Source organism: Parasteatoda tepidariorum, chromosome 9 (assembly GCF_982258835.1).
Source record: "Parasteatoda tepidariorum strain Cologne lab strain chromosome 9, Ptep-v5.0, whole genome shotgun sequence".
In the NCBI taxonomy this organism is placed as follows: Eukaryota; Metazoa; Arthropoda; class Arachnida; order Araneae; family Theridiidae; genus Parasteatoda; species Parasteatoda tepidariorum.
The window spans coordinates 8105506-8129611 of NC_141763.1; the positions used below are offsets into that span (position 1 = coordinate 8105506).

Genomic DNA, 24106 nt, shown 5'->3' on the forward strand with positions numbered 1-24106 from the left:
GATGGGGTTCAAAATTATGAGGCTATGGAGTTGAACATTATTAGGCGTAAACCTGAAAATTAGGTTGGCTGTTCAACGACGGTTATAAAATAAAATATAGGTCTAACAGAAAATATCTCCAAATGTAAAAAGATCATCGGTTAAAATCTGCGAGTGGATAAGTTGGCCATGGGAAGTTTTGCAAAAGCTGGCTACTTCCATGCTTTGCAGATGGGGTTAATCCTATCAAAAATGTCCCACACGGAGGCAAGTTCAGGGTCCGATTAAGTGTACGCAGGGCCCTAGGCCATTCAAATTTTTGGGGTCCTTAGATAAAAAAAAATTCTCGTATATTTTTTATTTAAATAATAATATGTACTTATAAATAATAACTAAAATAAGTAATAAATAAGTATGATTAACAGTATGTAAAAAAATCATTGTTCTTCGTAATTTTTTAAAATTTATTTTCAAAAAATTCATTTTTAGGGGGCCTAGTCTGGCCTAATGGATAATCCAGCTCTGGGCAAGTTTATTCCATTGCTTTAATCAGGAGTGTCGATTGAGTTCAAAATTTTACAAAGCTGTTGAGTTGAATATTGAATAGAAGAAAATTAAGAAATTTTGCTTCTTGCCAGCTCACAATTGAAGCAATTTAAACAGTGTCCACTTTTTCAAAAATTGAAAATTTTAAACAATTAAAAAAACAGCTTATGTTAATAACGCAAAGCACCTGTTTTAAAGCATTTATCAAAATATGGTAAACAACAGAAGATCCATTTCTTAAACAAATAAAGTTTTTAATACTTGATCCAGTAGTTCCCTTGTCTACTAGATTGGGTTCAAAACCACAAGGCTACAGTGCTGAACATTATTAGTCGAAAAACCCAAAATTGGGTGGGCTGTTTGATGACGGTTATAAAATATATAATAAAATAGACAAACAATAGCGTGTCTTTCATTAAATATCCAAGAAAACATACCTTAACACCATTGAAATGTAAATAAAAGTAGTCTATTTTCTTCACTCCTTCAGGAGTTTTGACGTAGACTGCCTCACCAACAGGTTGTATGTGGACAGTGACTTGAAAGTGGTTTTTCTTTTGGCAAACAAAAGCCTCGTCCGCATTGCTAAAATTGAACCCTTTGTCAGCATCTACCCTGTAGTTTGGTGCAGGCCTAAAATATTCAACCAATAAAATTAATTAGAAGGAATTTAATGAAACAGGGGGGAAAAATAATGCATGGATGAATTTAGATATTTAAACAATGAAACAAATTACAATCACAAGGTTTTTCATAGTAACAGGGAGCGTAGCCAAATTTTTCAACAGAAAATAAGCACCTTTTAAGCACTAAAAGAATATTTTCAAGCGCTATGCACATTTAACAAAATGCAAAATAGTCTTCAAAGACTTTACATGATTATGAGAAAATAACTAGTTTCTGATAGGAAAAAAAAACTCCTTATTTGATTATATTAGCCAACATAAAAAGATGGAGAGATTTTTTGGTTCAATATCGGAGGGTAGAAAATGAAGCCTGAAATGGAGAATATCGTGCAAAATGCAGCAGAGTTGCACATGAAAGTGCAATAATGTCACCGAATCCAGCTCAGTAGACGCACATGCGGACCCACAAGTATTTCATCAAACATGCAAAATGATTGGCACTTTCATACGCTACGTACCAATGGTATGCTAAAATGCATTCTGTTTGAATGAATTGTGAAAACGTTGAGTAAAACAATGTGAAAACACACGTTTTTGCATAATACATGGCCAAAATCAACATGGTAAAGAAGAAAAAAACTCATTTTCCAAAAGGGAAAATTAAGCACTTTTTAAAAACACCCCATGAAAAAAGCACCTTTTAGGGCTTTAGAAAAAGAAAATAAGCACCTTTAAGCACTTTTTAAAAAAGCTACACACCATGTTAAACTATCTAAAAATAAGTTGTACCATACTTACAGTTCTTTAAGTGTTTGGTCACAAAGAATTGCCCATGTATTTTGTTGAAATTGCTGAAAACGTATACATTGATACGCTGAGTCTAAGAACATCCCAGAACCATCCGGTCCGGTAAAATCAAAACTGTACTCATCATCCGTTGTAGACAGAACAGGAGTGTTTGTGGGTGAAATTCCTCCTTTAAAAATAACGTTAAGAAAATTAATACAATTTAGAGGCTGTGAGCTATACAAAATATTTTAGTTGCGCTACAAAATGTACTTGAATTTTAATTGTTAAAAATTAGAAATATTGCATAATAAATTCATCAATTAGCAGCATAAAAATACATATTACAATCATCTGAATTATATTGTGATAGCTATAGAAATTTACAAATTGCCCAGAGTCCACTGATGACAAAATCAGCACTGTGTAAAATCATGTTATTAAAGTCCTTTCAAATATTTTTCCTTCGAAATTTTATATTGTTTTAAGTAAAGTGCAAAGTATAGAATATACAATCCAAAATATTTTAATGATTTTCAAAAGCATGTTTCAGTAAAAATCATTTTATTAAAGCCCTTTCAAATATTTTTCGATTGAAATTTTATATTTTTTTAAGTATAGTGCAAAATATAGAATATAGAATCCAAAATATTTTAATAATTTCTAAAAGCATGTTTTAGTAAAAATCATGTTATTAAAGCTCTTTCAAATAATTTTCTTTTGAAATTTTATATTGTTTTAAGTATAGTGCAATATATAAGAATATAAAATCCAAATTGATCTTTTGGGTTATATTCTTTAGATATCCACATTGCTTGTATGAATTACCATGAACAGTGATAAAGAAAGTTTTGCCAATATTGAGTTACGAAAAATATTATCTTTTTTAAACTTCCAGTTTATATTATTTTCAGAAATTTTGATTATATGCAATTAAAAAGTTTTCTTTTAAAAATTGGAAAAAATATTGTAGTAAATACATTAGAATAGTGTAATTTTTTTATTATACGTTTCATATTCTTCATTGATTTCGGACATGCACGAGTTGTAAAAAATAATTTTACCTAACTAATTTTTAAATTAAAATGAAAAATATTGTCACAACTTGATATTAATAAACTTAATGCTTCATTAGCATTGAGCATGCATTGATATATGTCTTATTTTATTTTATAACTGGCGTTGAATAGCCATTTCAATTCTGAATTTATGACTAACAGTGTTCAACTATTGTAATTTTAAAGCCAACCCAGAAGACAAAGGAACTCTTAAATCCAGCAATGCGGTAAACTAGCTTTCAAGGAAGACTTTTTGATAGAACTTACCTGCATTTGTGTTGCATGGAGAGGAAACATATGAAAACCTCCAATGCCTAACTGTATGGCTAAGCATATGGATTCTATCCCACGATCTATCTACCACGGATGTCAGAAATGGTTGCTGCAAACCGGATAAGAAATTTCTATTAATCAGCCAATGCTAAAATTCGAATCTGGGTCACCTCAACTGGAGATGAGTGCTTTATAACCTAATTGACTGCAGAACAGAAGAAAGTACCCAATGTGGGGCTCTAATATATGATTCCGAGATTGAGAGTCTCATGCTCTACCGCACCAGGCACATATTAAAATGGTTCAGATAAATAAGTCCCACTACACTACTCCCAGTCACCCAGACACTTTCATGCAGCCCTCTACACAATATTGTCAGAAATACCTCGGCATGAATTATTATTAGCACTTCGCATATAAGTAGCCTTTTCTTTTTGTTTGACTTTTACAAAACATTTCAATGGCTCAATAAAGGATTATGAATTTCTCAGAAATATGTTGGCTGAGTCGTGATGGCTCAGGAGATGGAGTGTTCACCTTTCAATCAGGTCAACCGGGTTCGAATCCCGGCGATGTTGGTTCGAATTCTGCACGCAGCTTGCACCGTATTGAAGTAAAACACCCTCAGTGGAAGATGGATCATGGGTTAGTGTCCCCTTGCTGTCAGCCTAACAATGGGAGGTTTTCCTCTCCATGCAGCACAGTTCCATCAAAAAGTCCTCTAAGAAGGCAAATTTCTCCCTATGCTCGATACAGGAGTTACCTTGTCTTCTGGATTGGGTTCAAAATTACAAACAGGGTGTGTAGTCAAATCTTTCATAAAAAATAAGCACCTTTTAAGTACTCAAAAAAATTTTTTTCAAGCACTATACACATTAAGAAAATGCAAAATAATTTTCAAAGACTTTACATGATCACGATAAAATAACTAGTTTCTAACAAAGAACTCTTTTCTTGATTATATTAGCCACCCTAAAAAAATCGAGAGAATTTTCGGCTCGCAAAATGAGGGTGGAAATAGAGTAATTGAGCATATCTAGCAAAATGCAGCAGAGTTACACATGAGAGTGCTAGAATCTTACCGAACTCAGCTCAGTAGACGCACATGCGGACTCGCAAGTATTTCATCAAACCTGTAAAATGATTGCCGCTTTCATACACTATAGACCGACGGTATGCAGAAATGGATTGTGGTTGTATGAATTGTAAAAATGTTGAACAGAACAATTTGAAAAGCACGCTTTTGCATATTACGTGTTGAAAATCGGCAGGGTAGAGAAAAAAATCTCATTTTCAAAAAGGGAAAATAAAGTACTTTTTAAAAACACCCCATGAAAAAAGCACCTTTAAGTGAACGAATATCGAAAAGCACCTTTAAGCACTTTTTAAAAACGCTACGCACCATGTACAAGGCTACAGAGTTGGGTGGACTGTTCCACGACGGTTATAAAAAAAACATATGTTAGCAAATACATACACAAGAAGGAAAGGAGACTTACGAGTTTCTTGTTTCACGCTCATCATTCCATTGAGAAGGTTGTTGTTTAAATTTTTATGATTTTCAGACAGTTTTCTCTTTTTATGGTTACTGCTGCTTGTGTTGCTGTCTAAACTATCACAGAGGAAATCTTCACTGCAAAATATCACACAGAATGAAATATATCTGCAGTTTGTATCAAAATAGATGCACACTGAAAATAATTATAGAAAAAAACAAAAAATATTTCTAATCTTCTATTAAGTAAGGTTTTAAGTACCAAAACCAGTCTATTTCATTATTTGTTAATTGTATCGTAAAAAGGGGAATTTTTACACCTGTAAAAATATATATATATATATTAAGGTAGTAGTTGAGCTGTGATAAAACCCTAAATTTTTTTCTCTCCTTACACAATTTTTATTTTTTATTTATTTACTTACTTGAGAAATCTTAATATCTTAATATGATGTTGGTCGCCTTTTTGCATTCATGACAGCACACATCTGGGAAGACTTTTCACCAGTTTTTTGATAGGAATTGACTTCCATCACAGCTGAAGTAAGTGCTTGCAGTGAGAATATGGCTGGATACGCATGGAGGTTTCTAAATTTTTCACCTCATTATAGATATATAACAAGTAACATTGACTAGAATCTAAAATAGCTATAAAGTCCCCCACCCGCACCAATGGTCAGACGAAATATCCTTCTGTCCATTTTATTGATTTTCTGACAATTCTACGTCCATCATGCGAATGCAGTTTTCTGTTTGTTAACTTTGTCATCTAGCTGCAAAAAATTCATATCCTTGCTGGCATTAGGGCGGAATTCAGATAAATTCACGCATTTACGATAGCTCAATGAAGCTAATTAGAAGACCATATTTTTGTAAATGTACCACATTTTGCGATATGTAAAAATATAGGCTTTTGATTGACCAAATGTGTCCATTGTAATTGCGAAAATTTAGCTGAATTCCGCCCTAGAAAGTCATGAATTTACGAAATATAGATTTTTTGTGTTCATACGATAGATTAATGAAGAAGCTAACATAAAACTGATGGATTCTACACTGCACTGATATTTTGTTTAAAAAAAAGTTCATTAAAGAAGGAAACCTAAAATAAACTTTCTATTCAATTTGGGGGTCCTCCTGAGATGTGGGGCACGGGGCAACTGCCCTACATGCCCCTGCCTTAGTCAGGCTCTGGATGCGTGAATGGAGCAGTTATCCTGCTGGATGAGAAATGGGTTTTCTCTGAAATATTGCCCAAGAGTTGGGAGTGCAGCATTGTCTACATACATGTCAGAGTTCATGTTTTCAATCACAGGCACTAATGGACACAGGCCAAACTACGAGAACCACACAGCTATGCTTCCACCATCATAACAACCGGGTGTCCGGATACTTTTGTTCAGACAGTGCATATTTAGAAGGAATGACTTTTGTACCAAGCAATCCACAAAATAAATTAAAAAAAACAGCTTTGGAGGCGTTACTTTTTGACACAACTTCGTACAAAACATAACGTATAGTTTATCTAAAGTAAGAACTCCCTTAGCCATTCATCTGGATCCGTAGCAATGACTACGGCAACGAGGTATAATTATTTCGAGCAGGAGTGTGGGGTCGGCGAAAAAGGGTAATCTTTTTCTTCGGACTATTGTGTTAGCCCTAGAGCAGTGTTTCCTAAACTTATTACTTTTGTGTACCCTTTCTAAATTTTTCGTAATGCTGTGTACCACTAATAAAAAAAGAATGTATTTTTTTAAAAATATGTTTATTTTTACTATAAAAAAATTTCATAAAAGTTAAAAATCACAACTGGCTATTGATACCACTAATTATTAACTGTTAACTCCGCAAAAAATAGCCAATAGAAAAATACGTAATCGTAAATAAAAATGCTTGAAATTTCCGTTTGTTGCAAGATATTTTGCATGAGAACGCGTACCCCCGCTAAAATGTTCCCGTACCCCTGGGGGTACGCGTACCACACTTTGGGAAACACTGCCCTAGAGTGAAGAGAAGCTACCCTCCCTGAAATGCTCTACTCTTGTTTCCATAGCAGCAGATGGCCTCAGACTTTGAGGCGGGGGGAGTTCTCACTGTAGACAAACTATACAATTGTAATTCTTCAGACTCTTTCATAAAATATTATGTCAAATTGAAAACTGTTAGAATTAATTTTTACCCATCATAGAGAGAAGCCAAATGAGGGGTTGTGGGACCCAGCGTCTGCTGTTGCAAGGCCAGTCCGGTCGTGATGGGATGCTGTAGGTGACTGAGCATGGATCCCACGGAAGCACTTTGGCTGGGTACTGCGGACAGTGTTTGAGATACAGTGGAATGAGGAGGTAGAGAAGCCTGTACACCCTGTTGCTGATTCTAGAATATTTTAAATTAGTTACTTACATAATTATACATATAGAAATTATACATAAGTAAATTCAAAATCATATGCACTTCTCAAAAGACAGGATGGTTTAAGAATCAGACTGCAGTTTAAACATAATTTGAGTTTATGAAATTTTGGATACATAAGCAGTATTAAGATTGCGAATGATAAGTAAGCCTTTGTATCAATATGCCACAAGTTACAATTACAGCCTAGGAAATTCAGTGGATAAATTTTTGCATAAATATAACACAGTTACATTAACAACTGCCACTTCGGAAACTTAGCAGATAAATGGTTGAATAAATATACCATAGCTAAATTAACAATTACAGTCCTGGAACATAACAAGTTAACTTTTGAGCACATTTGGCATAGTTAAATGTACAACTATAGCATTGGAAACTTCATAGGTAAACTTCAGAACAGATTCACCATAAATAAATTTACAATTTCAGCCTCAAAAACATGGCAGGTAAATTTTTGTACAAATTTGTCATAAGCTTTAATGAATGAAGATAAGAAAGTAACTTACAGGTATTTGCATTGTAGGTGTGAGCGTGAGAGAGGTTTCCGAGAGGTGCTTTAGAGTACTGTTGCTGTTGTACCCCATGTACTGTTTCAGATCACCTGTTGTTTGCATCATTGTGGGTGAAATGTCTTCTTTTCCATTCAAAGAGTTATCTAGTCAAGAAAAATAGATTAGTATTAACAAAACTTTTCTGAGTGATACACCTTGATTATACAAATACTAGGCTCTTGATTATATGTTATTGGCTTTTTGTTATTTGTTACTTTTTTTTTAAGTATTAGTTTGGTATTCCTCAGGTTAGAAAGAATTTTAATATTTAAAGGCATATATTTTTTTTGCAAATACATCACTAAGTTGACTGGTAAAAAAGAATTCAACATCTAAAACAATGATGTCTAAATTAAAATTACCATAATGGCAGTCAACATATCTTAATACTTGGGCGTGAGGCCCTTCATTGCTCACCCTGCTCTACAAGTCGCCCTTCATTCAAAAAGGTTGTGCAGCCTTATCTTTATAAATAGATTATAGTGTATCTACCACTACAAAAATATAATTCCAATTCACTAGTATATAAGACCCGTTAACAATATTCAATGGTGAGGTACCTGTTCATAGATGACAGTTGACATGGTCGATAATAACTCTACCCACAAAGATGTTTAAAAAATTTTGCAACTCCATAAAATTGGCATATATACATATATTTTTTTTAAAAGAAAGACCAGGTTAAAATTATCATTCTTAATAAGTAATTTTTTTAATGCCTGTAAATCAAATATCTGAAATTATCCAAAATTTTTAATAAAATAAGCGTAAGAAACAGTTATACCTGCATGCAGAGGTGAAGGCGGAGGTTCAGAGCCTGAATCGGGAGGACTTTCAGGGAGATTTACACTAAAACATAATGGATAGAAATTCATTAAAATATTCTATATATTTTATATTCTATATATATTATATAGAATATTATATATATATTATATATCAGGGGTCTGTCTAGGTTGTTCTGAGAGGTACCCATTTTGTGAAAACTTAGACATAATTTGTGAAAAATTAAAAATTATATTAAAAAATCAACACAAAAATATGCTAAAAATATGGATTTATCGTTTCTTAAGGGATACAAAAATAAAATTTTAAGAAAAAGTATTTTGTGAAACTACCGTTTTTCCTAAAGTTGAATTTGTGAAACTACCAATTTTCCTGAAGTTGAATTTGTGAAGGTACCGCTAAAGGGTAGTAAATTCGTTGTAGTAAGGGTAGTAAGTTGAATTTGTGAAACTACCAATTTTCCTGAAGTTGAATTTGTGAAGGTACCGCTAAAGGGTAGTAAATTCGGCCTGGACAGACCCCTGTATTAAAATATTCTATATATATTATACATTTTTGTTTGCACTTTAAGCATAATGTATAAAAAACCTAAAAGGAATAATTATTTTTATCTGTAGAAGTTGCGTTTTTATTTTAATATTTTATTTTATAACCATCGTTGAACAACCGACCCAATTTTTGGGTTTACGACTACTAATGCTCAACTCTGTAGCTTGTAATTTTGAACTATATCCAGAAGAAAAGGGAACTCCAGAATCAAGTATAGGGAGAAATTTGCCTTCGCGGAGGACTTTTTAATGGAACTAACCCACATTTGAGTTACATGGAGAGGAAAACCTCCCACGGTCTGTCTGATGGCACGGGGACTCTAACCCAAGATCCGTCTACCACTGAGGATATTTTACGTTAGCAACGTGGTCGGTGAGAGCAGGATGCAGAATTTGTATCGACCAGACATTGCTGGGATTTGAACCTGGTTCACCTCACCTGACGAAATGTACTTGGATGTAAAAGTTTCAAAAATAATAAGCTTGAGTTATAATTGACGTTTTTTTTTAATGATTTCAACATCTTCAGCAAATGTTTCATTGGTGGAGGAGGACTATGAAGAGTCGACCCTATAATGGCAGATGGTCAAAATTCGCTGTAAGACTTCCGGATTATCGTTTCCGATTGATTTTTACTAAGCTTGAAAATATGCGCCAGCCAATTTTATTATACCTGTAGTGTTTTCAATGTAACGTGTTTTTTAATTTAACTTTCAACGAAATAAACAACAGATCAATTCGGAAAACTCAGCAAGTTTGCTATGACGCTACTCAAAAAATAAAAAATGGCGCTATTTTACACATACATAGCCAAATAAGGGATAACACTCAAAGGGATAACGCCAAACCTTACACTTTATTTATGCTGTGATATTAATTTTGTTAAATTTGTTCTAGGCTTGTGACATGTTAGAGTTTATGAATTGCAAAAAATTTTTATGAATGCTAAAATTATGTGTAAATTGAAACACAAATCAGAATAATAAAACTTCCTGGAATATTACGCCTATTCACACATCGCCTCGTAAGCATAACATAAGCGGAGGGATACACCGGAAGTCTTCTAAATTTCTTCCGGTTTTATGTTACTGTTTACATTCAGTCAACCATCCATTGAATCATACTCTTCGCACAAACCTCTGGCTGACTTCCTGTTTTTTTTAACAGAAGAATTTTCTCAAGGTTTTAGGCTGAACTAATGAACTTTTTTTTCATAATACCAGGGGTTCCGCCAGAAGAAATCGGATCATTTAGGGTTTCATAACCGAAAAAACTGGGAACTGCTGCCCTAGACTATGATGGAAATAGGTCCAATTTCGGTCTGTTTAACGAGCAGAGAAATGTTCTGTCGTGGCGCTTTTGCTGGTGTTATCTGCTTAAATAAACAAAATATATAATCATTTTTACTTTCTTAAGCAGGACTCTGGTCACCGTTGACCCATCGTCCTACCTTTGGGCGGTTTATCTGTAGACTTCAATTAGGTCTCAATTCGTATTAAGCCTTTAATTTAAAATTTTTTTAAACGTTTGTTAAATCTACAATAGAAAAAAAAGGGGCCGTGGAGGCTCAGGAGATAGAGCGTTCGCTTTCCAATGAGGTGAACCCGGGTTCGAATCCCAGCGAAGGTTCGTCGATATGAATTCCGCAACCGACTTGCGCCGACCACCGTGCTGATGTAAAATATCCTCAGTGGTAGACGGATCATGGGTTAGAGTCCCCTTACCGTCAGGCTAACCGTGGGAGGTTTTCCTCTCCATGTAACACAAACGAGGGTTAGTTTCATTCGGTCCTCGATAGCATTAATGTGCAGTCTCTCTAGGATAGATCTCTAGGATAGTCTTTCTAGGATTGCTAAAGCAATCCTCTATGAAGACATATTTCTCCCAATACTTGATCCAGGAGTTCCCTTGTCTTCCGGATTTGATTCAAATATGAAAAGGCTACGGAGTTGAACATTAGTATTAGTTGTTACATTCCCTGTTTATGTCGTTTTTCACGAGCGATTAATTCTCACTTGGGCCGGATCACGCTATTGGTCGAAAATGACATCACTGTTTGGGGAAGGGATATACTGTGTATTGCATAGTATTTTGGCGACAGATCTTGATTTGGCGACAGATTTTATATTTAGTTTTCAAATGCGCTCTATTTACTCGTGGTATTAATGTTGAGTAATAAAGACAATATTCACATTTTGCACAGTTTTGTGGTAATTTTTTATTCGAATCTAAGTAAGTGAAATTAAGCTATACTGCTTGTACGTCATTAGCTACTGGGGCTGTTCTAGAAATGCAGGGAAGGGGGTGGAGGCTAGCCCAGAATTTTGGTCATTACTTTACACGGTATAAACTAAATTTACGCGTTGCTCGATTATGAAGTTTTTAAAATTATTCATAACACAACTAAATTGCGATGTATGAGTAAATTTGAGCTTATGTTTATTTCAATTTTTGTTACTTCATAACTGCAAAAGATAATTCTTATGAAAAAACAAACAAACGAAAAAAAAAAAACTTATTTGTAATATTACTATACCATCTTATATTTGTAAAAACATTTAATATTTTTATTGTTTTTAGCTTTGATGAATTTAAATCAATTAAAACATAAATATTGTCTGAAATGCTGAAGTGGACATTTACCTATCTCCCCACTAGGACTGGGCGATATTAGAAATTATATATCGTGATATATCGTCAGTTTTGCATCGCGATATAGCGATGTATCGCGATATAGTATTTTTGAATTTCATTTACTTTAAGGCACAGAAAGTCAGATTTCTATCAAGACTTCATACGCATATTGATTTAAATCAATTTATAAATTTGAAAATATATATGTTTTGCTAAAGAAAGATATTAAATAAATTGACTAAGATGTACAAATCTTACTTAAAATATTTATTGAAAAAATGTGTGTAGATACAGAATGAAATATTTGCACTTCTTTATCGTTTATAAGGTATAAGCAGTCTTAATTTAAGTTAACCCCTAAAACACCCTTAATGAAAAAAAAATTGTTATTAAACAAAAGCTGATTTTAAAATTTCAAAATATATTTTAATTAAAATAAAAGTTAGATTGACTAAAAGCCGAAGTTTAAAATTAAAAATGTTCGAATTTTAAACTAAAAAGTAAACATAAGATTTGTAATAATTTCTTAAAATTTTCGTTCTCTGAAAGATTTCTCAGTTTAAAAATAAAAAGGGAATTTTATAAAGATATCTAGCTGAAATTATTGAAAGAAAATTTAAAAAATTAAAAAAAAAGTTTGTTAAGAAATTCATTATACACTTAAAACAAAGTGTTAAAAATATTTTCTTTTTTTAAAAAAAAGAAACTTTTTTTAACAAATCAATATTTGCTTGTACTATTATGCGTAAATAATTACAGAATTATAAAGTTCGATCGTTATGTTCAAATTCTTAATGAAGAAGTAAACACAAGTTTTGTTATATTTTCTAAAAATGATCACGCAAATAACAAAAGATTTCTTAGTTTAAAAATAAAAAAATAAATAAAAGTGAAATTTATCAATATATTTACCTAACAGCATAGGAACAAAATTTAAAAAATAAGTTCGTTAAAAAATTATTTGTATGCTTAAAACAAAGAGCTAAATAAATTTTAGAAAAAAAATGCTTCTTAAACACTATTTTTATTATAAATAATTAAATTAAATTAAATAATGACCGAATTATGAACGTAAAACAAAGTAAGGCAAAGTTTCTTAATTAAATTCTTAAAAATAAAAACAAAAGAATTGTGATATTCGGTAATATATTTAGCTAATTAACTAATAATATAAAACGAAAATTAAAAAAAAATAATGATTTTACTCTCTAATAAAACGAAGTAGTAATTGATAAAAAAAAAAAAAAAAAAAAAAGAAATGAATAAAATTCGCAAACTTTTCAAATTCTTTTGAACAAATAAAGTTTATGTCCAAAAAATAAGTTTTGTTTTAACTTTATTTCTAAAAATAAAAACAACTCAAGATTTATAAATTTAAAATCAGTAATAGAAGCCCATTAAATTATTAGAAGTTTTATCCGAAAGGTTTTTAATAAATTAAAAGAAAGTAAAAAAATAACCTAACAAATTTATTTACTTTGTAATTTAATTCCTTATGGGTGCCTTAAATTAGATTTCCGATAATTTTCACATTTAAAAATATAAAAAAAGTTTTGTCAGAAAATAAATAAAAAACTTACCTAATTAATGAAGTAACTTTTCTTTATAAATTCTTTTCAATAATAGATTGCGTTCAGAACAAGGTTACGACGGCGATCACGAAGTTAATCCCATTGAAAATAATCTACAAGAAACGATTTCAAATCGCGAAGGTGCGAAAACGAACATGTGATATAACGATATAAGGTCTCAAAAGTGATTCTGATTCTACCGCTCATCAGTCAAGGCCGTCTCAACATAACGAAACAATATCATCTTCCACAGCGCGAGTTGGCATCGGAACGTAAGAGAAAGTCCTTGCGTGTATCGCTATATCGTTATATCGTCTTCTTCACTCGACGGCTTAAATCAGATTTCTGATGTATCGCTTGGAATGAAAGTTGCTGTATCGGTTTGCCGATGTAGGCGTTAAATCGATATGTCGCGATATATCGATTTATAGCCCAGTCCTACTCCCCACCCTAACGAGCAAGTGTGCATACGAAATTTGTCGCCAAACTCATACAAACACCAGCCAACAGCCACCATCTCCCTTCCCCCAAACAGTGATGTCATTTTCGACCAATAGCGTGATCCGGCCCAAGTGAGAATTAATCGCTCGTGACATTTTCCCTTTCGTTTCTCGGGTTTTCGAATGTGCTTTCTTTGTATGACTTTCGCACGGACCTTCTGCTTTTTGTGACAGGGGATAGAGCGTTCCCCTGTCCATACACGTTGGAAGTTTTCGTGGTTATCCTCTTCATGTAACGCAAATGCATGTTAGTTCCATGAATTCCACCACGAAGGCAAGTTTCTCAGAATACTTGATCCAAGGAGTTCCCTTGTCTTTTGGATTGGGCTCAAAATTACAAGGTATACAGAGTTGAACATTGATAGTCGTAAACCCAAAACTGGGTTATAAAATAATAAAATAGAAAGAAGAAAAAAATTAAACATTTGGCACTAAATCTGTTCGACTCTACTAATTCAAAAAACTAATGGTTTCTTTCAAAAACTGAAAAATATATTTCAACCAAATGAGTCAACTGGAATCATTACTTACTCGAGACAGTTTTTAGAGAGATTATTAACACCAATGTGATTTGAAGTGGAGTTGATGTCGATCAAGGGAGAAGCATTTCGAGAGAAATTTGTGTGAACAGTTGGAATGGTTCTCTGAGTTTTGAACGGAAAGTCAGATCGGACCAGTTCATTTTGAAAGCAGCTAGAATAGAGTGAGAATAAAATATTAAAAGTTAACTTATAATAACTTCATAATAGTAATAACTTCTGCCATGACAAAGGTTGGGTGGGCATCTTTATCGTAAGACGAGAGGAAATTCCCTTTTCGGTGTTAACTCCTTCCCTCTCGCTCCAGTGAAAATGAAGGGGGAGAGGTTTCCCCCTCTATTTCTCGCTCCCGTGATATTGACGGACTGGAGTGTTAAGTAGTAATGCGCCAATAAGAATAAAACTAATTCATTTCTTTTGCCCAGAAAAAATTTTATTTCTCATTTTACACACCAGATGGCAGTACCAGGATATTTTTAAGGTAATTGTAGATAGTTTATTTTAAACTAGATGTCAGTACTAATCAAATACGTGTATTTGCGATTGGATAAAACTAGTAATAAAACTAATTCATAAGAATAAAACTAATTCATTTCTTTTGCCCGGAAAACATTTTATTTCTCATTTTACACACCAGATGGCAATACCAGGATATTTTTATGTTAATTGCAGATAGTTTATTTTAAACTAGATGTCACCACTAATCAAATACGTGTATTTGTGATTGGATAAAAAACACAGGCACTTTTATGAACGTTTTCTTGAAAATTAACCGATCGTTAAGGGGTTAATAGCATTTAATTACAAAAGGGATGAACCCAACGCTTTTCATTTCATGTCTAAATAAATTATACAATAATTAGAACTACGCACAACAAATTACAATTTTTTCTTCTTCTTAAAATAGAGTATTTCGATCTATCTATATATATATATATATATATGTCCCGGCGAAAGACCGAAATCGGTGGTTGTTGACTTTCACCGGTGAATGTCGACAAACACCAAATACGTCGGTGAAAGATCGAATATTTCATTACATTATTGTACATTCGGACCCTCACCGGTATATGTCGACAATCACAAATCTGCTTTGGTGAATGTCCGAAATATTTATTACATTCGATTTGATATGAATTTATTCGTGGATATAATTACATTTATTCGATATTTTAACCCTACACTGATGTTTTTCTAAGGTCAAGTGCCATTGCCCGGTATACCCTACACCGATGTTTTTTTAAGGTCAAGTGCCACTGCCCGGTATACATTTGCCCGATACTCCAAACACTGATGTTTCTTCTAATCTATCGTCAGTAAGTATTAAAATATAGAATAAATATAAATATATCAAATAAATATAATAATATTAACGAATAAATTAATATAAAATTGGATATAACAAATATTTCGGACATTCACCAAAGCGACTATGTGATTGTTGACATTCACCGGTGAGAGTCAGAAATAAGGGTATTTAGCAAATATTTCGGACATTCACCAAACCGACTATGTGATTGTTGACATTCACCGGTGAATGTCGTCTTTATCCAGATTTCGGTGTTTCACCGTAACATATATATGTTACGGTGAATGACCGAAATCAAGAGAATATCGACTTTCACCGGTGAATGTCAACAATCACATAGTCGGTTTGGTGAATGTCCGAAATATTTATTACATCCGATTTGATATTAATTTATTCGTTGATATTATTATATTTATTCGATATTTTAATATCTGCTGAGGATAGATTAGAAGAAACATCAGTGTTCTGGAGTACCGGTTAAATGCATACTGGGCAAGAAAATGATAAAATAAAATGGAAAGTTCAAAAACAACATTTTTCAAAAATACTAAAAAGAAGGGAATAATTTTATTTTTCTCTGACTTAAGGCATCACTTTTGTAACAAACTTATCTATCACCGGCGAAAATTTCCTCCCACGCCTTTTGAAAATAATTAGGTGGAGCAAAGAATAAAGCCATTATTATATTTTTATATCCAAAACGCATGTTTCAAAATTTTTATTATTTATTATTATTGTTTTTTAGATTCAAAAATAACTTTCGTAGAACATTTTGGTATTCAAATTATGCAAAATGCAAAATTGTGAAATAGAATTTTAAAGTATCTCTCGATAAAAAGAAAACATTGAAATTAATTAAGGGGGTGTTAAACAATACAGATGAGAGCAACATTACAAAATAAAAGCTAATATTCCTCCCTCCTCTTTCTTAAATAAAATTATTTTCTCTCTCCTTAAAAATTTCGTATTCAGTCCCCGGCCATATTATTAGAAGCACCATAAGATTCTATGTAAAATATTAATTATCAGGTGATACTCTATACAGCTTTATTGTTTTTACGTGACTGAAACCAGTTTACACTTGTTTACGCTCCAGTATCAATGGGTTAACATTGTAATGCAATACGTTAAAAATAAATACAAATAGGAAGTATATAAAAAATCTCCTAAATAAAAACCCATTACATGCAGGGTCGTTTTATGCATTAGGCACTGTAGGCAACTGCCTAAGGGCCCCGCCACGCTCAGGGGCCCTGTGCTACAGAGAAAAAAAATTGACAATGTTTCTTAAACAGTAAAAATTTAATTCGAAATTTCAATGACGATTGTCTTGCTCTGTACATTACATCAACGCTATTTTAGTACATTTCTGAACGCATTCCAAATTAGATATTAATATTATGGTAGTTAGTTCATATATAACGCAGTAATATAATCGCAAGCAATTTTATTGCGGTAATTTTAACGCCGACTCATCAGATGACTATACAGCAAGAGCAGCTTTTTTAACACCACACGCTTGAAAAACGCGCAAAATTCTACGTTGTGAATGCACACCTACTGTTCTGGTACCTACTATAGGTATGTATATTCTATGGCCAAGCTACCAAAGAGTATGTAAAAATAAGGTTGGCAGTACTGGTTCGTTCGTCGCATGACTGGGGAATTCCCCGATCCGCTAAATACATACGTTGTATTGTGTTATAGACAACATTTTTGAAACATTTTTAATGTAATCGTTGAATTTTCACTTCGGCTGAACGTTTCCTTAAATTTCTTCTCATACAGAACCACAAAGGGAAAGAACTAGCCACCGAGAATTGAAATTAATTAAAAACTGTCTTCGTTCAACTATGTCTCAAAACCGTTTAAATTCATTGGCCATAATGGCAATTGAAAATGATGTATTGGAAAAGGTTAACTTTCAGGATGTCTTGAACGATTTTGTAACAAAAAAAGTTAGAAGAGTTAATATTTAAGCTTATTGTATGATTTTTTTTAAATGCATATATTATTTACTTATATTCTTTTCGTTTGATTCAATATTTATATTGAATAATGTGATAATATACTATATATAATATACTGTGATATATAATAATTAGGAAGTTAGAAGACGGTAGGGGTGGGGGCCCGAGACGAGCATTGCCTACGGGCCGCGACATGCATAAGCCGGCCCTGATTATATGTATGTTTAAATATAAAAGTATAGCATACAAACTCGTGCAAAGCATGTCATTATTAAAAAACTACACTGCGTCTAATAATTTGATCTAATTATTATAATATACTAATCAGGGGTCTGTGTAGAAGAAATTTGGGTCCGTTAACGGACCCTTCACAAAATATATTTTCATAAAAACGGACCCTTCACAAAATAATTTATCTCTTAATCGGACCCTTCACAAATTTGTTTATCTTCATTATTGTTTTGTTAATCGAATGAACCCTTCCCAGGGCAGAAAACAAGAAAGATGGATGTAAACGAATTAAGTTTTGTCTTCGGCAGACGATTCTTCCATTATTCGTCTGAAATGAATATTCTGCGTTCAGCAGTACAGGCTAAATACCAAATATTTGTATGTTGCATCTCTAATTTAAAAGTAGCAATTGCTGTTTATTTTTGAAAATTTAATTTTTTCATTATAATTTTACAGTGCCGAGCATAATCTTGTATCTATTTACAATTTAAAAACTCCTAGAAAAAGTGTTTTGCAATAACCGGACCCTATTTGCACTAATTCATAAAAGCGGACCCAGGTTGAAAGAATGTGCGTAATTTTTTCACAATTTCACGAAAAACGAGCCTTTTACAAAATGTCTGGACAGACCCCTGCTAATATAATGCTTGATATAATAAAAATTCTATATTTATATTATATATCGTCTAATTTATCCTATCGTCAAATTTATATTACATATCGTCTAATCGTCAAATTTATATTATATATCGTCTAATTTATCCTATCGTCAAATTTATATTATATATCGTCTAATTTATCCTATCGTCAAATTTATATTATATATCGTCTAATTTATCCTATCGTCAAATTTATATTATATATCGTCTAATTTATCCTATCGTCAAATTTATATTATATATCGTCTAATTTATCCAATCGTCAAATTTATATTATATATCGTCTAATTTATCCTATCGTCAAATTTATATTATATATCGTCTAATTTATCCTATCGTCAAATTTATATTATATATCGTCTAATTTATCCTATTGTCAAATTTATATTACATATCGTCTAATCGTCAAATTTATATTATATATCGTCTAATTTATCCTATCGTCAAATTTATATTATATATCGTCTAATCGTCAAATTTATATTATATATCGTCTAATTTATCCTATCGTCAAATTTATATTATATATCGTCTAATTTATCCTATCGTCAAATTTATATTATATATCGTCTAATTTATCCTATTGTCAAATTTATATTACATATCGTCTAATCGTCAAATTTATATTATATATCGTCTAATTTATCCTATCGTCAAATTTATATTATATATCGTCTAATCGTCAAATTTATATTATATATCGTCTAATTTATCCTATCGTCAAATTTATATTATATATCGTCTAATTTATCCTATCGTCAAATTTATATTATATATCGTCTAATTTATCCTATCGTCAAATTTATATTATATATCATCTAATTTATCCTATCGTCAAATTTATATTATATATCGTCTAATCGTCAAATTTATATTATATATCGTCTAATTTATCCTATCGTCAAATTTATATTATATATCGTCTAATTTACCCTATCGTCAAATTTATATTATATATCGTCTAATCGTCAAATTTATATTATATATCGTCTAATCGTCAAATTTATATTATATATCGTCTAATCGTCAAATTTATATTATATATCGTCTAATCGTCAAATTTATATTATATATCGTCTAATTTATCCTATCGTCAAATTTATATTATATATCGTCTAATTTATCCTATCGTCAAATTTATATTATATATCGTCTAATTTATCCTATCGTCAAATTTATATTATATATCATCTAATTTAATCAGTCGATACACGAACGTAAACAAGTGCAAATAGTCGCGTAAAAACAATAAAGCTGTATAGAGTATCACCTGATAATTAAGATTTTACATGGAATCTTACAGTGCGTCTAATAATTTGGCCAATGACTGTATTATCCCGACATAAATTTAGCAAAGGAAAAAAAAAATCAGCAAAAGACAATTTCAGAGAACTCAGCTATCTTAATCGAAACAAAAGAAAAGAAATACAAATATATTAAATGAGTACAAAGCATTCCTTTTTCTTTCGTTCTTTAAAAAAAAAGAAAATTAGGAAGAGGTCGCGAGTGAATTTCAAATAAGAGAGGTATTTTTCGCCTCATTAATCCCAGATGTGTAGAAAAAAAATGAAAGAAATCGCCATTATTCTTAGTTTCGAATAAATGGAGTGTAATAATGATTGTCTAGAATCTAGACTCTAGATCGAAAACAATTGGCGAAAAAGCTCGCTCATGTGTTATTTCTTAAAAATAATGCGCTCTCGCCGACGAAATTTCTTGCGTGCAAAGCGTTTCCTAGAAAATACAATAGCCTTAAAGTTGTATACTAAATAAGACAAACATTTAGAACAAAAATAATATTCTATTTAGTTCTGAATGAGTGGTAAAGTAAAATAATTCACATCTTGTGAGCGGGAGATCGACAGGGACAGTAAGAAACATCGTCGATGCTAAAACAGGGTGCGTAGACAAATCTTGCAACAAAAAATAAGCACCTTTTAAGCACTCAAAAAATATTTTTCAAAGACTTTAGATGATTATGAGAAAATAACAAGTTTCTGACAAAGAACTCTTTTCTTGAGCCGTTATAAAATGATCGAGAGATTTTTCGGTTCGATATCAGAGAGTGGAAAATGAAGTCTGAAATGGAGAATATTTTGCAAAATGCAGCTGAGTGGCAAATGAGAGTGCAAGAATCTCATCGAATGCAGCTCAGTCGACGCACATGCGCACTCGCAAGTATTTCATCAAACATGTACAATGATTGGCATTTTCATACGCTACGGACCGACGGTACGCCAAAATGGATTGTGTTTGAATGAATTGTGAAGACATTTAATAGAACAATGTAGCTTTTGCATAATACGGGGGCGAAAATCGACATCGTAAAGAAAAAAATCTCATTTTTGAAAAGAGAAAATGAAGCACTTTTTATATAAAATAATTTGTACCAAGCTTTCAATTAAATATCTGGTATGAATATCTAGTATAATGAATTGTACATTTTAAAATAATTTGATCATAGATAATGATTAAGATTTCAATATCTAATCTTTAAGCACTATATATATTAACAAAATGAAAACTTTAAGTGATCATCATAACATAACATTGAAAAGATTGAGAGATTTTTCGGTTCAATATCAGAGGGTGGAAAATGAAGCCTGAATTTGAGAATATCTTGTAAAATGAAGCAGAGTTGCACATGATAGTGCAATAATCTCACCGAACCCAGCTCAGTAGACGCACATGCGGACTCCAAAGTATTTCATCAAACATGCAAAATGATTGGCACTTTCATACGCTATGGACCGACGATACGCCGAAAAAGATTGTGGTTGAATGAATTTTGAAAAATTTGAATAGAACAATGAGAAATGCACGCTTTTGCATAACACGTGACGAAAATCGACATGGTAACGAAAAAAATCTCATTTTTGAAAAGGGAAAATTAAGCACTCTTTAAAAACACCTTATGAAAAAAGCACCTTCAAGGGCTTTTGAAAAAGGAAAATCGAAAATAATCACCTTTAAACACTTTTCAAAAACGCTACGCACCATGTAAAAAATAACAAAATTTGAAAACCAAAAGATTAAAAAAAAAATTCAAAATAAAAAGTAATATTTTTAAAAACCACGTTTTAGTAGTGGAGAATAATAATTAAGAAAAAAATTGAAAAACGAAAAACGTGCATGAAATACATAACAGTAATGTTATATTAGTGTGTGTATGTGTGCTCTTGAGAATATGTGTATGTATATCAGTAATTGTAATTGTATCTGAATGTGGATGTGGAATATGCTTTTGTATATGCATATGTATGTGGATGTATATGTGGCTGTGCATGTGTATGAGTAAGAAAATGTGTATATGTATGTGTATATGTACTGTTATGTATTTCATGCGCCCCACGTTTTTCGTTTTTCAATTTTTTTCTTAATTATTATTCTCCACTACTAAAACGTGGTTTTTAAAAATATTACTTTTTATTTTGAATTTTTTTTATTTTAAACTATGATTTTTTTAATTTTTAATTTTTATTTTATATTTTTAAAAAATTATTATTTTTTAATTATTATTCTTCACTACAAAAAACGTGGTTTTTAAAAATATATATTTTTATTTAGATTATTTTTCTTAGTCAAGAGTAGTCAAGACTACTACAAGACCACTACTAAAGTAATAGAACTTTCATTTTAAATTAGGGATACAGAAATCTTTATAGAAAAACAATACCTTTACGACTTTCAATAGTTTTATGCTGATGACAACCAAAACAATCTGGAAATGAATGAGGAAAAACTGGATCCTTCCACGTGATTTTTCAGCCAATAAAAATACTCCGACAACAAAAATCTTTTCACCTGACACGTAATAATTTGAAATAATGGAATCGACAACAAAAGACAATCTCGAAAAAAAAAATTTTTTTTTAAATTTTAATTTTATTTTACTTTGCATGTCTTTTTTCTCTTCATTTTCATGCATTGTCATACAATTCTGAACAGTGTGCCAAATTTGAAGTTTGTAGCTAGTCGGGAAGTTAGTTTAAAATCGATTACAAAATTCCACCCGGACAGACATACACGAAGGCAAGTTTATATAAACGTGGTAATAAGAATTATTTTTACAGTGAAACCACCTTTATGACTACTTTTGGGAGACACGGAACTTTTTCCATATACTTTGTTTTGAAGAAAACCTTTAGATGAGACCATTAACCGCATACCTTACCAATTTTTTTGCAAAAAAAATGCAAAAAATAAACATATTTTTTTTATTTCATTAATAAATACAAGGAACTAAAACAAAACATAATACACAAGTTCTAAGCTGAAATTTTACATTTTTTTTATGTGTGAAAAATATTCAATTTACCATCAGTTTACTATCCGAAATTATCTCGAGCGAATGAAAAAAGTAAAATATGAGTCTTTGTATATGTTCACATCTTCATCATCTGAAAACTCATCTGCATTACTTTCACTTTCGCTAGCGAACGCCATTTTTTTTTCTATCTAAATTCAACAACCATCGTATATACAATTGTACAAAACACGCCTGCAGTCCCACAAATAGCAAAACTCCCAAACAAACATTGGCAAACTTCCAGTCACAGCAGATTATTATCATGTTTTGTTTTGTTTCCGGCCGAATAAAGACGTGACGATATTGACGAATTCTGCTATGCCCGAGTTTACTCGGGATAATAAATATTCGCAATATATAAATACCCGAGTTAACTCGGGATAATCAGGTAAGCGGTTAAAACCTCTCCCAGCTACCGGGCAAAGATCTGCACCAAATGCGAAAAAGGTCAAATAACTCTTATTTAGAGAGTTCTTTTTGACGATACAATTACACAATTGTGTATTTATTTAAAATAGCATTCATAATTGGTAAATTTGCTTTTGCACATCTCATCAGTTGGGATCATTTTTACAGACGCTAAATTTAATTCATAAATCCGTCTTTTCATGACGTCAACAGACGTGGCATTTCCGCACCAAGAAAATGACACTGACTAAAATTAAAATCGTTTGCGATAAATTAATATCGTCTGCATGCATCTTCCATAACAATTTTGAAGTCAATGGAGGTAAACTCTAAGAACGACCCACTTCCATCAACGACCATTTTACTGTGGTGCGGTCGCTCACGAGAGGTTTCCACTGTATTATTACTTTTGTCATATCTAAAACGAAAACGTAAAGTGCGCCAAATTCGCTTGGCGAATTCCAATTCGAATACTTATTGGCAAATAAATTTTATTTAAGCATCGAAAATATTGATCAATGTGAAAGAAATAAATAAAAATGATGTAAATTGAAAAATATCGTGGTAGTAAAATTTGGAGTTATCGGTTACAGGGATCAATATTTATGTTGGCGACATCTCGGGAAAGCAGTCGCCAACACAAGGTCTTTAAAAAAAAGAAAGAAAAAAAAGCGTCATTTCCAGATTTTTTTATTTCATTACTTTCTTTTAAATTTTCGATTGGTGATAAACTTCGTTTACATTATTTAAAAAGCAACTATAATATTCATTGTTATCAGGCAGAGAGCCCCAGTTGAAATTTGAGCACTCTGGCTAATAGGAAAGTTTCCTCGAAATGGCGATCCATTTAAATTCTGATGACATATTAAGGCGCAATTGTTTGGAGGCAACAGGCACTCAGTTGTCATTGAAAAGA

General features: G+C 31.9%; 1 protein-coding gene across 3 annotated transcripts in view; it reads right to left on the bottom strand.

Annotated features, from left to right (window-relative positions):
* Window positions 1–24106, bottom strand: part of LOC107452364 (uncharacterized) — a 218805-nt gene that overhangs the window by 38826 nt on the left and 155873 nt on the right. For 2 of the 3 annotated variants that reach the window (XM_087150772.1, XM_087150773.1), the window contains exons 3-9: window positions 14297–14458; window positions 8511–8575; window positions 7682–7830; window positions 6943–7136; window positions 4768–4901; window positions 1950–2127; window positions 963–1158 (exon numbers count right to left, since the gene is read on the bottom strand). In XM_087150772.1, coding sequence (XP_087006898.1) covers window positions 963–1158; window positions 1950–2127; window positions 4768–4901; window positions 6943–7136; window positions 7682–7830; window positions 8511–8575; window positions 14297–14458 — 1078 coding nt within the window. The remainder of the gene's footprint in view (window positions 1–962; window positions 1159–1949; window positions 2128–4767; window positions 4902–6942; window positions 7137–7681; window positions 7831–8510; window positions 8576–14296; window positions 14459–24106) is intronic. The other variant, XM_087150774.1, reaches the window with a different exon arrangement.